Source organism: Pelodiscus sinensis, chromosome 1, assembly GCF_052426305.1.
Source record: "Pelodiscus sinensis isolate ZL-2025 chromosome 1, ASM5242630v1, whole genome shotgun sequence".
Classification (NCBI taxonomy): Eukaryota; Metazoa; Chordata; order Testudines; family Trionychidae; genus Pelodiscus; species Pelodiscus sinensis.
In genome coordinates this window covers 349490926-349507709 of record NC_143052.1, presented here as the reverse complement: position 1 = coordinate 349507709, position 16784 = coordinate 349490926, and the positions used below count along the sequence as shown (strand labels likewise).

The 16784-nt window shown below is 49.9% G+C and overlaps 1 protein-coding gene across 1 annotated transcript; it reads right to left on the bottom strand.

Annotated features, from left to right (window-relative positions):
• Positions 1-12965: 12965 nt before the first annotated feature.
• On the bottom strand, positions 12966-14505 carry LOC149526011 (uncharacterized). The gene is made up of 2 exons (XM_089779239.1): positions 13932-14505; positions 12966-13563 (listed from the first exon to the last, which is right to left on the bottom strand). The coding sequence occupies exons 1-2, from the start codon at positions 14503-14505 to the stop codon at positions 13016-13018; spliced, it is 1122 nt and encodes a 373-aa protein (XP_089635365.1). The 3' UTR covers positions 12966-13015.
• Positions 14506-16784: the final 2279 nt, after the last annotated feature.

The window sequence follows — 16784 nt, the reverse complement described above, 5'->3', positions numbered from 1 at the left end:
CAGGTATAGGTCTAATGGGGCATGATGTTATTGGATTAAGTTATGACCATACAGATTATTGCTGCCACCCCTGTCATACGTTTCCACCAATGCTTGAACAAGGTGGGCCAAGTGAGGCATCTATAGAAAGCTTATGATTTGCTGGTTTTCTTTATACTGTGTCTATGCAGGTATCATTTTTGTATCTGAAGTTATGACTCTTGGCTCTGTACTTGTATTTCAACTGTGTGCTTTTGGGACATGGCAACAGGAGGTCTGGCCAACCTATTGTGAAAGGGTGGCTAGTCAAGTGAACAGAAGTACTTGACAGACAATGGGCCTTGGGAGGTGCCAATCCATCATCTGATGAGCTTTTCTGTGCATGTTCAGACCAGCACGGGAGCAAGGTCTGCAAAGAACTGAGTCATGCATGGACAAGTGACTTGCTCATGTGACAAACTCCATTTTGGGATGTGCTTATATACAGCTCAAACAATAGGAGGCCCTCCACATGGCCGAGGGTAGATAAAGGGCCCTGGAAATGCCTCCATTTTGTCTTCAATCCAACTTCTCACCTCTGGAGGATCTTTGCTTTGAACAGAAGCTCTGAAGAAAGGACGAACGGGCCAGTGAGTGTGGATGTCCTCCAGAGACTTGACTTAAGCCAGCAGTTTATTCCATCACTGCTACAAGCCCATGCCAAGGATTCTGCAGTTTTAACTCTCATACGTCCTTCTTTCCTTTTTTGTGTGTGTGTGTATGTGTGTGTGTGTGTGTGTGTGTGTGTGTGTAGGATATGAGTTATAAAGGGGTTTTTCCCTTGGCAGCAGGACTCCTCCGGCACCTGTCAGGCAAACCAAAGTCCCCCTCCCTCCACGTTAGAGCTAGGTGCGTAAGGAGCCTGTTGTCCTGTCCCTTCGTGTGCTGGGCTGTTCTGGAGCAGACATCAATACACACCCTAACCCCTTCGGCCCACGGAGCGGGGCCAGGAGCTCAGCCCTGGCTTTGGAAATGCTGCCTCAGCCAAGCGCTAGGTGGCAGCCATGTTTGCAGAGTCCTTCCTCAGCCATGGGCAGGGCCTAATGCCAGCTCCTGAGGTGTCACCTGGTGCTCAGCTGGACTCCCGGGGGTGCATGAGGGTTGTGGGTAGCTGGTGCCGTACACAGAGGGTGGGCCGGAGCTAGTGACTGTCAGCACGCTAGTTATAACAGTACCCACCCCACACGCCCAGCTTGGCTCCAGTCTGTACCCAAGGGGGTGCACTCAGTGCACTTGCTGTGATCACTAACACCCCACAGACCCCCAGAGCTGGCCAGCTGGTAGCGAGAGAACACGCTGGCCTGCCCCTTGCCAGGAGAAATGCCAGGCCCAGAAAGTTCAGCCTGCTGCCCTGGGGGGTGCTGTGCCAGCAGCTGGCGTTCCTGCAGGAGGCCGTGCTGGGCGTCAGCCGAGCGGAGGGAAAAGGCTGGCAGCCCTGGCAGGGCAGTGCCTGCAAGGAGCCATCTCAGTGCTAACAGCTGCTCCCTACCAGGTGACCCTAAGGGCTGCATCCATACTGGGCGAGCCCCAAATGGGAAGCACGCCAAGCCCAGAGGGCGGCAGGACGCTGTGTCGCATTCGCCCTGTGGCCGGGGCTGGTGGAGCTGCCCTGCTGTGCAAACAGCCCCAGAGTTAGTGCGAGGCCTCCCGAAAGGAACCCTCCTTCCCGGCGGCAGCACGCTGAACCCATCTAACACCCACCCTGCACCCTGCCCTAACCCCCAGGGGCTGAGGGGCTGCTGGCTGGCACGACCTGCACAGGCCTGCAGGGAAGGACTCCTTGCTGGTGAGAGCTAGTGCTCAGGGCAGGGTCTGGTCCATAACAGGGCACAGTCACTGTCAGCGAGGGTGCTAGGGAACAACCCAGGCAGTGGCATGCCCGGCCCTGGTTCAGGCACGAGGCCTGGAGAGCAGAGTTCTAGGGCTGCAGCTTTGTGACCCCAGCCCCGCGCTGCCCGCCACAGGAGCGCAGGGAAAGATTAGAGTTCGGACTCAGGGCTGGGAGACCGCAGCGGGTTTTACAAAGGGAAAATCTCTGTCCGCTCGCTCACCCTCCGGTGTGTTTTCTGTGGCCGTTCCCAGGCGCTGTTCCTAAGGTCGGCCCGTCTGTAACGTTTCGCCTGTAACATCTCCTGCTCACCGTCCCTAAAGCGCATGGGTGGAGATGCTACGGCAGCAGAAGGGAGCTGATCCCGGCTGGTCTTAGCTAGCTGTGTTTGTCCCTCTCTGAAATAGGATTCTCTGCAGAAGCGAAGAAATAGGCAGAGACGATTCCGCATGTGCATGGGAGGAACAGGTGAACGTAAGGGAGTCGCATCACGTATCGGGACATGGCCTAGTGACATGAAAGGGCCCTCCTGGCTCATCGGATCCAGCTCCACACCCTTTGAGGAAGGGGTCTCCTGGCTGTGCGTGTACAGCACCTAGCACAACCAGGTCCTATCCTCCACTGGGCCTCTGAGTGCTGCTGGAGTGTAAATCATAGCTGGAGGAAGACAGGAGAGGAGTCTATCAGGAGACCAACACTCTGCTTCCAGTGACTGTGTCACCGTATGACATTGGGAGAGTGACTCACCCGTTCTGTGCCTCAGTTTCCCCTATGTATACAATGTGGCTTAGACGTAACAGGAGCCTGTGAGCTACATCCTGGCACTCAATACATAGCACAGGGCACTGCCTGGCCTGCTGGGATCATGCTGTGCGGCTTCCTTGGGAATCTGGACTCTGCTCTTTTCGTTCCTGGGAGGCAGCAGCCGTTGCTTGGCCTGATCGCTGGAGGCCGAAAGGACAATGATGGAGCAGGAAGTACTTACTCACCCTTTATGAAAGAGCCTTTCCTCCCAAATCCATGACAGACCTCTGCATCATGGAATCAGTTAGCTCGTTAGGTTAATGAACGGGTCATCCCGCCTGTGTTTACAAACATTCTTTTCTTCATGCGCGTCCAGCTCTCAGGGAATCAGTTTGCTCCCCAAGTTAACTTGCTCAGAGACAGAGGCAGGAGGGGCCCTGTGCTGTTCTGGGGGGGGCGGAGGACTTGCCAGCTGGGGTATCTCAGTGAGCCATTCAGCTCAGGAGCTGAACCCTACCTCGCCGCAATATGTGATTCAATCCAGCAGCTGAAGCACGAAGCCCCTTCTGTCTCAGAGAGGATCCCTGCGTGTAGCCTGATGATAGGCAGTGTTCCCAGGCATGATCACAGCATGAATGGGCATGTGGAGAGCACCACAAATGCAGCCACCTCTAGGGCAGAGTGTGACAGCGATTTAACCCACACGCAGCACCACAAACAGTCTGGCTATGTCTACACTGGTGCGTTCTCACGCAAGAGCTCTTTTGCGGAAGCGTTCTTCTGCAAAAACTCTTCCAGAAGAAAGCGCCTACACTGGCATGTGTGTTTGCGCAAGAGATGTGCTTTTGCGCAAGAACATCCGTGCCAGTGTAGACGCTCTCTTGCACAAGAAAGCTCTGATGGCCATTTTAACCATAGGGCTTTCTTGAGCAAGAAATTCATGTTGCCTGTCTACACTGGCCTTTTCTGGAAGAACCCTTGCGCAAGAGGGCTTATTCCTGAGCAGGAGCGTCAGAGTTCTCACGCAAGAAGCCCAGATTTTATACATTAGAACGTCAGTTTACTTGTGCATGAACACTCGACCAGTGTAGACAGGCAGCAAGTTTTTACGCAAGAGCGGCCGCTTTTGCAAGAGATCACACCTGTGTAGACACAGCCTTTAGACACAGCCTTTAGGTCAAGGAAGAAAGAAGGCCTCTGAACTCTGCTGAAACTTCTGGGTGAATTTAGGGATGCTGATTATCAGGGCTTGATAAACTGCTATTTCTACTCCCCTACAGCAAGTAGATTTCAGCCTGTCACTCCATGCTCCCCATTCACCAGTGCTGTGCACATGTGCAGTGCCAGTCTGGTGCAGGGGAAATAGCTCTCTTGCTGCAGATTATATGTGAATGGGAACAAGAGAAGACACATTGCACTACTTTAACAGAACACCATTGCACCCCATGCTGCTAACAGCACATGCACACCTGAAATATGGAGATATACCATCTGCTAGAGCAGGAAGGGACCCTGAAAGGTCATCAAGTCCAGTCCTTTGCCCCCACAGCAGGACCAACTATCCTCCCTGACAGATCTGCCCCAGTTACCTAAACAGCCCCCTCAAGGATTGAACTCACAACCCTGGGTTTAGCAGGCCAACATTCAATCCACTGAGCTACCTCACCTCCTCACGGTGTCCCTTCACTACTGGGTGTTGCAACATTCATTTCACCTAGGAGGCCCACTTGGACCCTACGAACGCCCTCATGACTTCACAAGGGAGGGTTATGACCTCAACCTGATGCTCCTTGACAGGCTGAAGTGGTCTCCATCCTCAGTGAAACAACATTGAAACAACAGCTCCTCCCTGCACCCCATAACCTTTCGTGTCACGGGTGGCTCTTCCAAGTGCCCAGCAAAAAGGGGTTTGTGGCAGGCCGCTATGGCTGCCCCGGAGGTTTTCACTCCGTTTTCACTTTCTAACCAGCCAGGCAAACTGCATTTGACTCACAACCTGAACAAATGGGGTTTAGAATTGGGCTCTGCGAGCATACGGAAACCCCCCGCGAAGTCCAAAATTGGGCTAGTTCCTGTTTATCTGCGCTCTCTTGCCATGGAGCACGTTGGGAAGTATTTCTTTTCACCAGCTGGCTGGACATCTTCATAAACCCTGGGAGATTTCTGAAGATGCTTTGGAATCCATCTGCATTAACCTCATTGCATTCCCAGATCTGTTTGGATTTTTCCCTCCGTACATCAACCCTATTTAGTATCTGCTGTCCTGTAAATGTACACAAGGAAGTGACCCCCCTCCCTTGCCCTCAGCAGCGGATGAAAACGTGTATTGTGGCAGGCTGTTTTCAGATGCCGGCCATGCTAAACTGACTCCACATCTGTCATTTTTTGTCTGACATTTCAGGAAGCCATGGCAGTGCCGCCAAGTTTGCAGATGGCTGCAATTCTAAATTTCTTTTCTTCCCTTCATCTTTAATCAGCAATTTAGAAACACAAATCCCTTTTTCCTCCCAACCATGAAGGTTTGAGAAATGAGCGTTCAGGCTTTGCAGGGAGATCATAAAGCTACTAAAACCTTTTATATAACTTTGCTCCAAATAAAAAATCAATCAAGACACAAAATAATCACATTATTTCTGATGGGGCAGTTGTAAGTTCTCTCTGGGGCTACATCTAGACTACAGGCTTCTTTTGGAAGAAGCTTTTTTTGGAAGAGATCTTCCAAAAAAACTTCTAAAAGAGAGCATCCACACTGCAAAAGCGATCTGCTTTTTCGAAAGAGAGCATCCAGATTGAATGGACGCTCTCTCGCATGTAAACTGCGATTGCTGTGGACAGAATGGCCACCAGGACACCTGTGCTTTTTCCTCTCTCCTCTCCTTCCGAAAGAATTCCCTCTTCCCTGTTCACACACGCCTTTCTCCGAAAGAGCTTTCAGAAAAAGGCTTCTTCCTCGTAGAATAAGGATTACCAATGCCAGAAAAAAAACCTTTGTTCTTTTAGTTTTCTTGTGGAAGAATGCAGTTTCAGTGTAACCGTTCCTCAAGTTTTGTTGGAAAAACGGCGGCTTGTCTGACAAAATGCTGTAGTGTAGACATACTCCCTGGGTGAGCTAGGCTTTGCTGGTTGACCATCTTTTTCCTTCATCCTTTCTTCCGTCCTGTCTGGCAATCATCCCCACAGTATCTGAGAATTGTCAGTTCCCTAATGCCCCTCCCATTTGACCAGAGTCTGCTTTGGTTTTGTCTGGGGCAACTTCAGTCACACAAAGGGAATCTCATAACTGCCTTTGAGGGCAGAACTGGGTGCATCTATGTTTATTTTTAGCGATTTGGGTACATTCCAATCAGGCTGATGCACAGTCATCATAAGAGCCAAGTGCATTTCAGGCTCGTCCTGTGAAACTTGGTTCATCACATGAAATCAACGAAAATTTGGAATAGGAGAATCTGCTGCCTGGATCTCCTCCTTCAGCTGAGGTTTGGAAATCTGTCCATCTCCTCTGGCACTGATTTCCTTTCTGAAATTGCACAGGGAGCTTGGCTGTCCAATCTGTGGTGAGCTCAGGAATTTTGAACGGGAAATAGACGACATTTCACTTTTAAAAATCCCTGTGAAGCATTATTTTGGGATTTACATATAGCATCTAAATGACAGCTCGGATGCAGTGTAATGTACTGGGTACCACTCTAGCAGTAACTGCAAATACAGCTGTTCATGGAGATGAAGTGGTAGAAGTATTTGGGTTTGACTGGCCCAAGTTCATTCCTTGCTATTGACCCATAAGTGATGTTTCTTGCAGACGCCACCATGTTATTATTAAGACTGCCTGACACTGTTGTAACGTTTCCAAATTGAAATCATCTGGACCGGAATTTTCCATGCTCTGTGTCTTCCTCAGACTAACCTTGTGGGGAAAATTTCAGCAAGAGGATACATCACATACTGGTTTTGCTACTTGCCTCCTGCCTCAAGGAAGCTTCGTCTATACTGCGAGCTTTTGCGGCAGAAAATATGCTAAGGAGGGACTCATTAGCATAAGTCGTGACATTATTAGCATATTTTCTGCCATTTCTTTTTGCGCAAGGGGCTTTTTTGCACAAAAAGAATCAGTGTGGACAGGGTTTTTTTTTCACAAAAATCCTGTTTTGCATAAGATCCTTATGCCTGTCCCAGAGAGGCATAAGGATCTTACACAAAACAGGGGTTTTGCACACAAAAAAAAGTCCATACTGATTCTTTTTGTGCAAAAACCTCTTGCGCAAAAAGAAACAGCAGAAAATATGCTAATGATGTCACAACTTTTGCTAATGAGTCCCTCCTTAGCATATTTTCTTCCGCAAAAACTCACTGTGTAGACATAGTCTCATTGCACAGCCTGGATCTACTTTGGAGATGACCCACGGTAGTCTAATGAATGAGGCTTTTGTCTATAGGACTCCTGCTTCATTTGTGATAGAAGTTGGAAGCTTCTAAACTGCAGGAAGAGAGAAGACCATCTGTGACATTCCTGGATTTTTGATATGAACATGCAAAACATTGTGACACCCATTGTGGTGTGTTTGCCCCAAATGTTGTACAAAGTGGGCCAAGTGAGTATTTCAGATGTTTGCTTCTGGGAGAGATCAACAGGCCCCACCAATATTGTGAGTACCGGTACTTGACTGACGATGAACCTTAAGGGTTGCCAATATACATCTGAGGAATTCTGCTGTTAACCTGCAGTCAGTCATGCACCCCGTGGCCACTTGCCTAAAAAGGACATGGACAGGTGACTTGCCATGTGACAAACTCCATTTTGGGAGGTATGGTCACACGGTGAGAACAACGGGACTCATTCCACATAGGAAAGGTTATAAAAAAGGCCCTACAGGTTCCTCCATATGTCTTCATTCCAGCTCATCACTTCTGAAGCGTCTTTGCTATGAACAGAGGGACGGGAAGGACTGTGGACCCATCATAACACAGGATGTACTCCAGAGACTTTTAAGATAGCAGTTTATTCCATCTATGCTACAAGGCTGCCCCAGGAACATTGTGATGGGTGTATCTAATGTTATTTCTTTAACAATTCTACTCTCAAACTTTTCTTTCTTTCTTTCTTTCTTTCTTTCTTTCTTTCTTTCTTTCTTTCTTTCTTTCTTTCTTTCTTTCTTTCTTTCTTTCTTTCTTTCTTTCTTTCTTTCTGTACATCTACACTGCAAGGCTATTTTGGGATACCAGAGATATCCCAAAATAGCTACCCTATGTCTTTTGGAAGCGTCCGTTATTGAAAAATATAGTGGACGTGCTATTTCAGTATCCCTGTAAACCTTGTTCCGTGAGCGATAAGGGATGTCTCAAAATAGTGTGTTATTTCAGAATATGGCATTGTGTAGATGTGCTTAATTGTGGCACAGCCTATTTCAAAATAAAATCAAAATAAGATACGCAATAAATTTCGTATCTTATTTCGAGTTTAGCGTGCAGTGTAGACACACTTTTCTTTCTTTCTTTCTTTCTTTCTTTCTTTCTTTCTTTCTTTCTTTCTTTCTTTCTTTCTTTCTTTCTTTCTTTCTTTCTTTCACTAATAAACCTTTAGATTTTAGATTCTAAAAGGATTGGCACAGCATGCTCATTTGGGTAAGATCTGAGGTATACATTGACCAGGGAATGTGGCTGGTCCTTTGGGATTGGAAGAACCTGTTTGGATTTGGGGAGATTGATTTTCATAACCTCTCATCAGTGTAAGAGATGGCACTGGTTGCGGCACAGGAAAAGCTGGAGTATATAACGGGATTGCTGGTGTGACTTCCTGCTGGCCAGTTTGACAAACAGAAGTGCTCTTTGTGACTGGGTTTGGTGCCTTATAGGGAAGGACCCTCAGTCCTGGGTTGTAAAGTAGTCCTGTTTCTAAGCAGTTTGCCCTGATTTGACCCTCTCAGCTCTGTCCCCAGAAACCTTGTTATATTACATCATTTCATAGGCCAAGCAATTGAATGCTGCCCAGGAGAACTGGATTCCGTCTCTAACTCTGCCACAGACTGCCCATTTGTTGCTGGGAAAGTCACTTAAACTGAACTTGTCACTAATTGTGTGATCCTCAGATTTTGGGTACCTGATCTGAGACCTGGGGTCTGATTGGCCATCACTTTGAACTGTGTTTTGAATCCATGAAGTGTTGCCTAGTGCTAAGTACCCTAGGTGTCTGCAATTGGTCACCCTAAAGTAGGGGATACTTTTTACCTTGATCTCTGAGAAAATTAATTGCTGTGTCTTTATTGCAGTGTTTGAATAAGGCCAGGGAGCCAATACCTTGTCTATACTTATGGAAAGATTGACACTCTGCAGATTGATCTTCTGGTGTTTGAGTTAGTGGGTCTAGTAAGGTCCCTCTAAATCAAATTCTGATGGCATCCTCTGTCAACCCCGGTACTCCACAAGGTGGCAAGGAGTAAGGGTAGTTGACGGGAGTTTCTCCCATCAATCTCCTGAAGTGGGGATGCCGGAAAAATTAATTTAAGGTACATCGACTGCAGCTATGCAATTCTTGTAGCTGGAGTTGCGTATCTTAAATTAAATTGTGTAGTACAGCAGAGAAATCAGATTTTGAATACTGCACATAGTCCTGTGGCACCTAGGAGACTAACAAAAATATATAGTATCATGAGTTTTTGTGGGGTAAGACCCATTTCATCAGATGAGCTGGTGGGTCTTACCCAAGAAAGCGCATGATACTATACATTTTTGTGAGTCTCTAAGGTGCCACAGGACTGCTCCTTTTTAAAGTTACAGACTAACAGTTACCTCTCTCAGATTTGATTAGAAGAGAGCACTGTCCACTCTATGCACCGAATATGGCAGAGGTCCTGTGGATTCATTATGGCTGTGTCTACATTGGCACACCTTTCCGGAAAAGGGATGCTAATGTAGACTTTGGAATAGGCAAATCCGCAGGAGATTTAAATATCCCCTGCGGCATTTGCATTAACATGGCTGCCACTTTTTTCCGGCTTGGGGGAAAGCCGGAGAAAAACGCCAGTCTAGACATTATTCTCCGGAAAATAAAGCCTTTTCCGGAGGATTTCTTATTCCTACTTTCAAGTAGCCTATATGTAACATGTAATAACAATCTGTCTATGACTATGTCTACACTACAGGGTTTTGCGCAAAAACCCACGGCGCGTCCTCATCTCAAGCGTGCTTTTACGCAAGAACATTTACAGTAAAACGGCAGAACAGAGGGCTTTTGCGGTGTAAGTATACCTCTTTCTACAAGGAATAACTCCTTTTTGCACAAGAGTTCTTGCCCAAAAAGGCATGTGTGGATGCTCAACAGGGGTTTCTTGCACAAAAAGAGCCTGTCAGAAAAAGCACAGGTGCTCTGATGACCTTTCTGTGAATGGGAATCAAAGCTTTCTTGCGCAAGCGCATCCATGCAGTGTGGACGCTCTCTTGTGCAAAAGCACGTCACTTTTGCGATGTGCTTTTGTAGTGTGGATGCATTTTTGCACAAGAAGTTTTTGCAGAAGATCTCTGGCAAAATCCCTCGTCCAGGGTTGGTCAAGTCCTAAGGGTCCGTGGAGGTCCAATCTGTATACTGATTGACTGTGTCTACACTTGCATGAATTTCCGGAAATGCTTAAAACAGAATAGTTTTCGTTAGAAGTATTTCTAGAAAAAGAGCGTCTACATTGGCAGGCTGCTTTTCCAGAAAAGCCCTTTTTCCGGGAAAGCATCTGTGGCCAATGTAGACGCGCTTTTCCGGAAAAGAACCCTGATCGTCATTTTCGCAATCAGGGCTTTTTTCCGGAAAAGACTACTGGGCTGTCTACACTGGCCCTTTTCCGGAACAGTGTTCCGGAATAAGGACTTATGCCCGAGTGGGAGCAGCATAGCTTTTCCGGAATAGCGGCTGATTTTGTACAGTAGAGCGTCGTTGCTTTTCCGGAAATTCAAGGGCCAGTGTAGACAGCTTACAGCTTATTCCAGAAAAGCGGCTGATTTTCCGGAATAAGTGGCCCAGTGTAGACACAGCCATTTACTTCAGCTGAGGATCAGGCCCTGAATCACAGAAGTTAGAAAAAGAAAACACTTTCAGGGCATCCTCTCTCTCTCTGCGAATGCAGGATTGGTTCCGACTGCGTTGACACCATCTGCATTTAAAAGTTTTACACGATGGGGCTTTCAGGACTTCTTTTGGGAGAGTCGTCCCCTAGGCTATGTCTAGACTGCAGGCTTCTTTCGAAAGAGCCTCTTTCGAAAGCATCTTTCGAAAGAGGCTCTTTCGAAAGAGCGCGTCTAGACTACAATGCGCGGATCGAAAGATCGATCCGCTATTTCGAAAAAGAGCGTCCAGACTGCCGGACGCTCTTTCGAAATTGAAAGCCACCCGGAACTGCTTCTGCCAGGGCATGGGGGCAGCATTTCCTTCCGGGTGCTGCCTGCCTGCCCTTTGCAGAGACGCGTGGTGAGAGGGACACTCCTGAACACCCGTTGCTCTGCTCCTGCAGCTGCCTTTGCTGTCCCTTGAGGAATTTTGCAAGGCATTGCAGTGCTTGTTTGGAGTGCTCAGCTTCCTGGGACACCCCAGCAGCTTTTTTCTTTTGAGGTTTTTCTGCTTGCAGACCCTTATTTGTGGCATGGAGCCAGAGCTGCCCCTGGGCAGGCGATGGCCCCACACCACCATACTGCAGCTGTTGCTGCATCTTCGTGAGACAATCATGAGGCTCCTTCCCGAGCTGGACCCAGACCAGAGGGACGAGGGGTTCCCCCGTCCAGCAGCCACACTGCCCTTGCCTCCGAACTTTTTCGTGGACAGGCGTGTTTGGAGGTTTGACACCAGCTCTGAATGGTGGGACCGGCTCGTGATGGAGATCTGGGATGACCAAGACTGGCTACGGAACTTCCGCATGAGAAAGACCACTTTCCAGGAGCTCTGTACCTGGCTCGCCCCTGCTCTGCAACGGCAAGACACCCACCTGCGGCCCGCCATCCCCCTGGAAAAGAGGGTCGCCATTGCCCTCTGGAAGCTGGCAACCCCCGACAGCTACCGCTCCGTGGGACACCAATTTGGCGTGGGGAGATCTACTGTCGGGGCCGTCTTGATGGAGGTAAGTCAATGTCTGGGGACAGTCACAGTTTGGGGTGGGGGGAAGGGAGACTGTCAGGAAGGGCCAAGTGGAGTGGGAGTGGGAGTGGGAGGGAGCTCCTCCACTCACCCTGAATTGTGGGGGGGGGGGTTCTGAGGAGGGGATTCCCGGGCTGTTTGAGAGGGAAGGTGGGCGGTGGGTTCTCCTCCTAAGACATAAGGCACCCCTTCTAACACTTTGTTGTCTGTCTCGTTCTGCAGGTGGTGAGGGCCATCAATTCGGAGCTGCTCAACAGGCTCATCTGTCTACCGGATCTGGACAGCGTCATGGCCGGCTTTGCTGCCCTCGGCTTCCCCAATTGCGGAGGAGCGCTCGATGGGACACACATTGCCATCCGTGCACCGCCCCATCGAGCAGCCCAATTCATCAATCGAAAGGGCTACTTTTCTATGGTCCTCCAGGCCCTGGTCGACCATCGTGGACAGTTTTCAGACATTTGTGTTGGGTGGTCAGGGCGGGCACACGATGCCCGCATCTTCAGAAACTCGTACCTGTACCGGAGGCTTCAGGCAGGAACACTTTTCCCCCATCGCCAGTTTGCGGTTGGGGATGTGCACATGCCGGTGTGCATAGTGGCCGATGCCGCCTATCCCCTGATGCCGTGGCTGATGAAGCCCTACACCGGCCACCTGGATGTGAGCAAGGAGCAGTTTAATGCTCGCCTTAACCGGGCTCGCAACCAGGTGGAATGTGCGTTTGGACGTTTAAAGGGCAGATTCCGGTGCTTGCTCACACGCCTCGACATGGGGGAGACCAACATCCCCGAGGTGGTGGCCGCGTGTTGCGTCCTCCATAACCTCGTGGAGAGGAAAGGGGAGGCCTTCCTACCAGGGTGGGGGAGAGCTGCTGATGGCCAGGAGAGGCTCTTTGCCCAGCCCCGGACAGCTGCCATCCGCCAGGCTCACCGGTCTGCAGTTGGCATCCGGGAGGCCCTCCGGGAGCAATTCTCCAGTGGAGGCCACTGAGTGCACTGAGGGGCTTCTGCCTGGGGACTGGGCCCTGGCCCCCAATAGAAGCTTCCCTCCACAACCCATCTCCTGACCCAGTTTGGACACATCACTTACACCAGGGTGTGTTTCAAAATAAAATGTTCTCTTTACTTATTTAAAATTTTGTACATATTATCCAACAATGTGGCAAAAGAACAAAAATTTTTTTCATTTTTGTTGTTGCCAAACTATATACAATAAACAAACAGTTCCTTTAACCCTTTGTGTGTGCTTAATAAGTGGGGTGATGGGGGTCATTGAAACCTGGAGGGGGGAAGGGGACTGGAAACCTGGAGGGGGGAAGGGGATCAGGTTGAACGGGGCTTGGCAGATTTCCCTTTCCTGCCTGGGCCTCGTGTTTGGGGTGCTCCCCGGCTACGGGATCGGGTGATGTACCTGTCGGTTGGCTGGCTGCTGGGGGGCTCTTGGGACGTGGAAGCCTGGGGGAGAGGAGGGCCAGGGGGAGAGAGGGGCTGGGGAGCTGGGGGGGCTGGGGGAGAGGGAGGTCCAAGGGGGGAAAGGGCTGCTGTTGTGGAAGGGGGGTTTGGTGGGGTGGGGTCATGGGGTGCTGGAGGAGCAGGACCTGGCACAGCAGCAGGCAAGCCGCTGACCTCCCTCAGGGTGGCGTACAGCACCGTGCGCTGCAGGACCAGCTCATTCATGAGCCGATCACGCCACCGCTCCTCTGCCTCCGCCCTCCGTAGCAGGATGGCATTCTGCTCCTGCACAGCCTCGACGTGCTGCCGGAGGATGTCGGCGTAGACACGCCTGTGTCTGCGGCTCCCATGTCTCTGAGGTGGAGATGGAGATGGAGGTGGGGCTGGGGTGCTGCGGCCCTCTTCCACGGCTGGTCCGGCTGTGGAGGAAAAGAAGAAGACACAATCAGTCCTATAAACTGGACTCTGTAGCACTTACAATACTAACAGGATGGTTTATTAGGGGATGAGCTTTCCAGGGCCAGACCCACTTCTTCAGATCAGAGTGACACGGCTACATTTCTATCACAATCAGTCATGTGTGCAACAGCTGTCCAAAAGGGCATGCCCTCTCCCTTGAGACAGGGGAAGCACACATTCTGAAGGTCACACTGTGTGTGTGTGTGTGTGTGTGTGTGTGACCTGGGCATCAGCCTGAGCATGACAGGTTTCCCTTGTGCATCACCCACTGTGCACCCACCCACCTACCTCCCCCCCCCCGGGTGTGACACAACCTCACTGTACTCACCTGCTGCTTCCTCTCCCGCGCCAGATGACGCCTGGGAGGCCTCAGAGGTCTGGGTCACTGGCTCCAGGGTGAGGGTTGCCGTCTCCTCGGTGTCCTCCTCCTCTGGGCCCATGTCCCCGTCTCCAGAGTGCTGTAGCTCCCGCTCTGGAGCGTCCACCACCGGGTCTGCCAGTCCGGACTGCACGAACCTTCGTGGTGTGCGTGCTTCTGCACTGCCACCCAGGATCTGGTCCAGCTCTGGGTAGTAGGGGCAGTAGTGGGGGGCTGCCCCAGACCGGGAGCTCTCCTCCCTGGCTTTGGCGTAGCCCTGCCGCAGCTCCTTCACTTTGGAGCGCACCTGGTCCTGGGTGCGGGGGTAGTGGCCCTTCTGGGCCAGGGCTTCAGCCATGCGGCCATAAATGTCGGCATTTCGCCGCCGGCTTTTGAGGGCCTGTAAGGCCTCCTCCTCTCCCCACAGCTCCAGCAGGCTCTTGATCTCTGCGCCGGACCAGGATGGTGCCCGGCGCTTGGAGCCCTTGTCTGGGTCCCCAGAAGGCTCGGAGGAAGGGCCAGGACGCTCTTGGGGCTGTGACATGCTGCAGCAAGGTCGCCGTGTGCTCTGGCTCCTTGTCTGCAACAAGTGGCTGTGAGGGTGCGCCTGTCCCTTTAAGGAATGGCTGCAGCCAGGAACCACAGACGTGCAACCCATGGCCCAGATTGTCCACCAGGGCTTGTTCCTGGAGGCCAATTCTTTCGAAAGAAAGGGCTCCCCCCGTCCAGACTCACGTTCTTTCGATGGATCTCCCTCGAAAAAGGCGTTCTTCCTCGTGAAACGAGGTTTACCGCCGTCGAAAGAAAAGCCGCGTTCTTTCGATTTAATTTCGAAAGAACGCGGCTTGAGTCTGGACGCAGGGGAAGTTCTTTCGAAAAAAGGGTACTTTTTTCGAAAGAACCCCTGAGTGTGGACACGGCCCTAGTTAACAGCAAAGTTCCTGTTGCTCACTCTCTGGAAAAGGGTGCCATATTAAGTCCTAATTTTGCCTTCCTGACATTTATCCACAGACTTTGACCTCCTGCGGTCTTTATCAGCTCTGTGGGTGTGTCTAGACTACATGGCTCCCTCGATGGAGCCATGTAAATTAGTTTACCCGACATAGTCATTGAAGCGGAGATTTAAATAATCCCCGCTTCATTAAAATAAAAATGGACACCGTGCTGTGCCGGATCAGCTGATTGTCGGCATAGCGCGGCAGTCTAGACGCAGATCGGGAAAGTCTAGATTCAGTCTAGATGCAGAAGGGCAGTCTAGACGCAGAAGGGAAACCATTGTCGACCACTCCTGTAAACTTCGTTTCATGAGGCATAAGGGTGCGGTCGACAAAGGGTTCCCCTGTCGACCGATCCGCGTCTAGACTGCCGCGCTGTGCCGGATCAGCTGATTGTTGGCACAGCACAGCAACCATTTTTGTTTTAATGAAGCGGGGATTATTTAAATCCCTGATTCATTGACTATGTCAGGTAAACTACTTTACATGGCTCTGTTGATGGAGCCATGTAGTCTAGACACACCCTCTGAGTCTATGATTCTATGCCTTTGCTGTTTATACCCTGCAGATATTTATGGAGTTTGGAGTTAACATCAGGATTATGAACACATGACCCCTCCATTAGCTTATTTGTACACAATTTATGCAGGACTCTCTGAACAACTATCTCTCTGAGTCATAGAGGCCTCTCTGCTTCCTTTTTAGAAAGTGAAATAACCTACTGAGCTTTCTTATGTTTGCAGTTTGCTCCTCTGCTGTTTGATTTTCCATCACTGGTGTAGAAAGCTATCAGCTTTGTGATCTCTCCAAGGCAGATGGACTCTATCTTATCTGCATTTGCTCTTTCCTGTACATATGTACCAGGTTTGCCATTAAAAATGTCAGCATTTGCCTACTGAGGGTCTGCTCTCCCCAAATGTGTGTGTGTGGGGCGGGGGGGTATTTGCTCCATACCAGTATTTTTAGAGTGGTATAGCTTTTATATGTGTGCAAGCTTTAATTTCGCTCAAAACTGAGGTCCATCAATACGACTGCAGGTGGGTTTTTTTGGCAAATTCTTGACTTCTAATAGCAACCACTGCCCACATTGGTTTATTCGCGGATGACTTTCTCTTTGGATTTCACAGTTATCAGAGAGCTCTTTACAGCTTTGCAGACGATGGTTCAACTCCATGCAGGTCAAATAATGGTGTCAACATCTCAGACTATGTCAACACTGCCAGGTTATTTAGAAATAAGTTATTTTGAAATAACAACTCCCAAAATAACTGTTTCAAAGTAAGTTTATTCCTCTTCACAGGCGGCAGTTATTATTCTGAAAGAACAGGTGTGGGAATGTGGACACTCCCCTTGTTACTTCAAAATAAGTGTAGACACACCCTCAAAGGTGCAGCTGTGTTAGCCTGTAACTTTAAAAATGTGTAGTCACACATTCAGTAGGGAAAACGTACCTTTCGTCTTTGGGATCAACCAATGGGTCCCCTTCTGTCCTGGTGTGTGTTCCGGTGTCATTGTACCTTTTTAGAAAGCATTTTTTTTCCCAATAGGTGTCTCGATTTTTGAACCAGATTGGGTTTGGATCTGGAGCTGTGGTTTAGACAGCTAGACAGAGGGGGCCCAGAGGCGAAATCTGGAACCAGACCTGGGTCTGAGGCTGATTGGAGCTGGAGTGGCTATCCCCCCTCCGTTGTTTTCCAAAGCAGATCTATGTGATAAGAGTTGCAGGGAGGCTAAATTTGATTTCGGCCAGGTTGGTCACAAGGAAAACCTTTCAGGACGTGGCTGTTCTGCTCGGGGACACTGAGAGGCAGATTGCTGGCAGGGGATG

Bases quoted from the DNA above. Each gene is read 5' to 3' on its own strand.
- LOC149526011 (XM_089779239.1), bottom strand. From the start codon at position 14,505: ATGTCACAGCCCCAAGAGCGTCCTGGCCCTTCCTCCGAGCCTTCTGGG. The intron at 13,564-13,931 runs GTGAGTACAGTG...TTTCCTCCACAG, and splicing joins CGCGGGAGAGGAAGCAGCAG to CCGGACCAGCCGTGGAAGAG.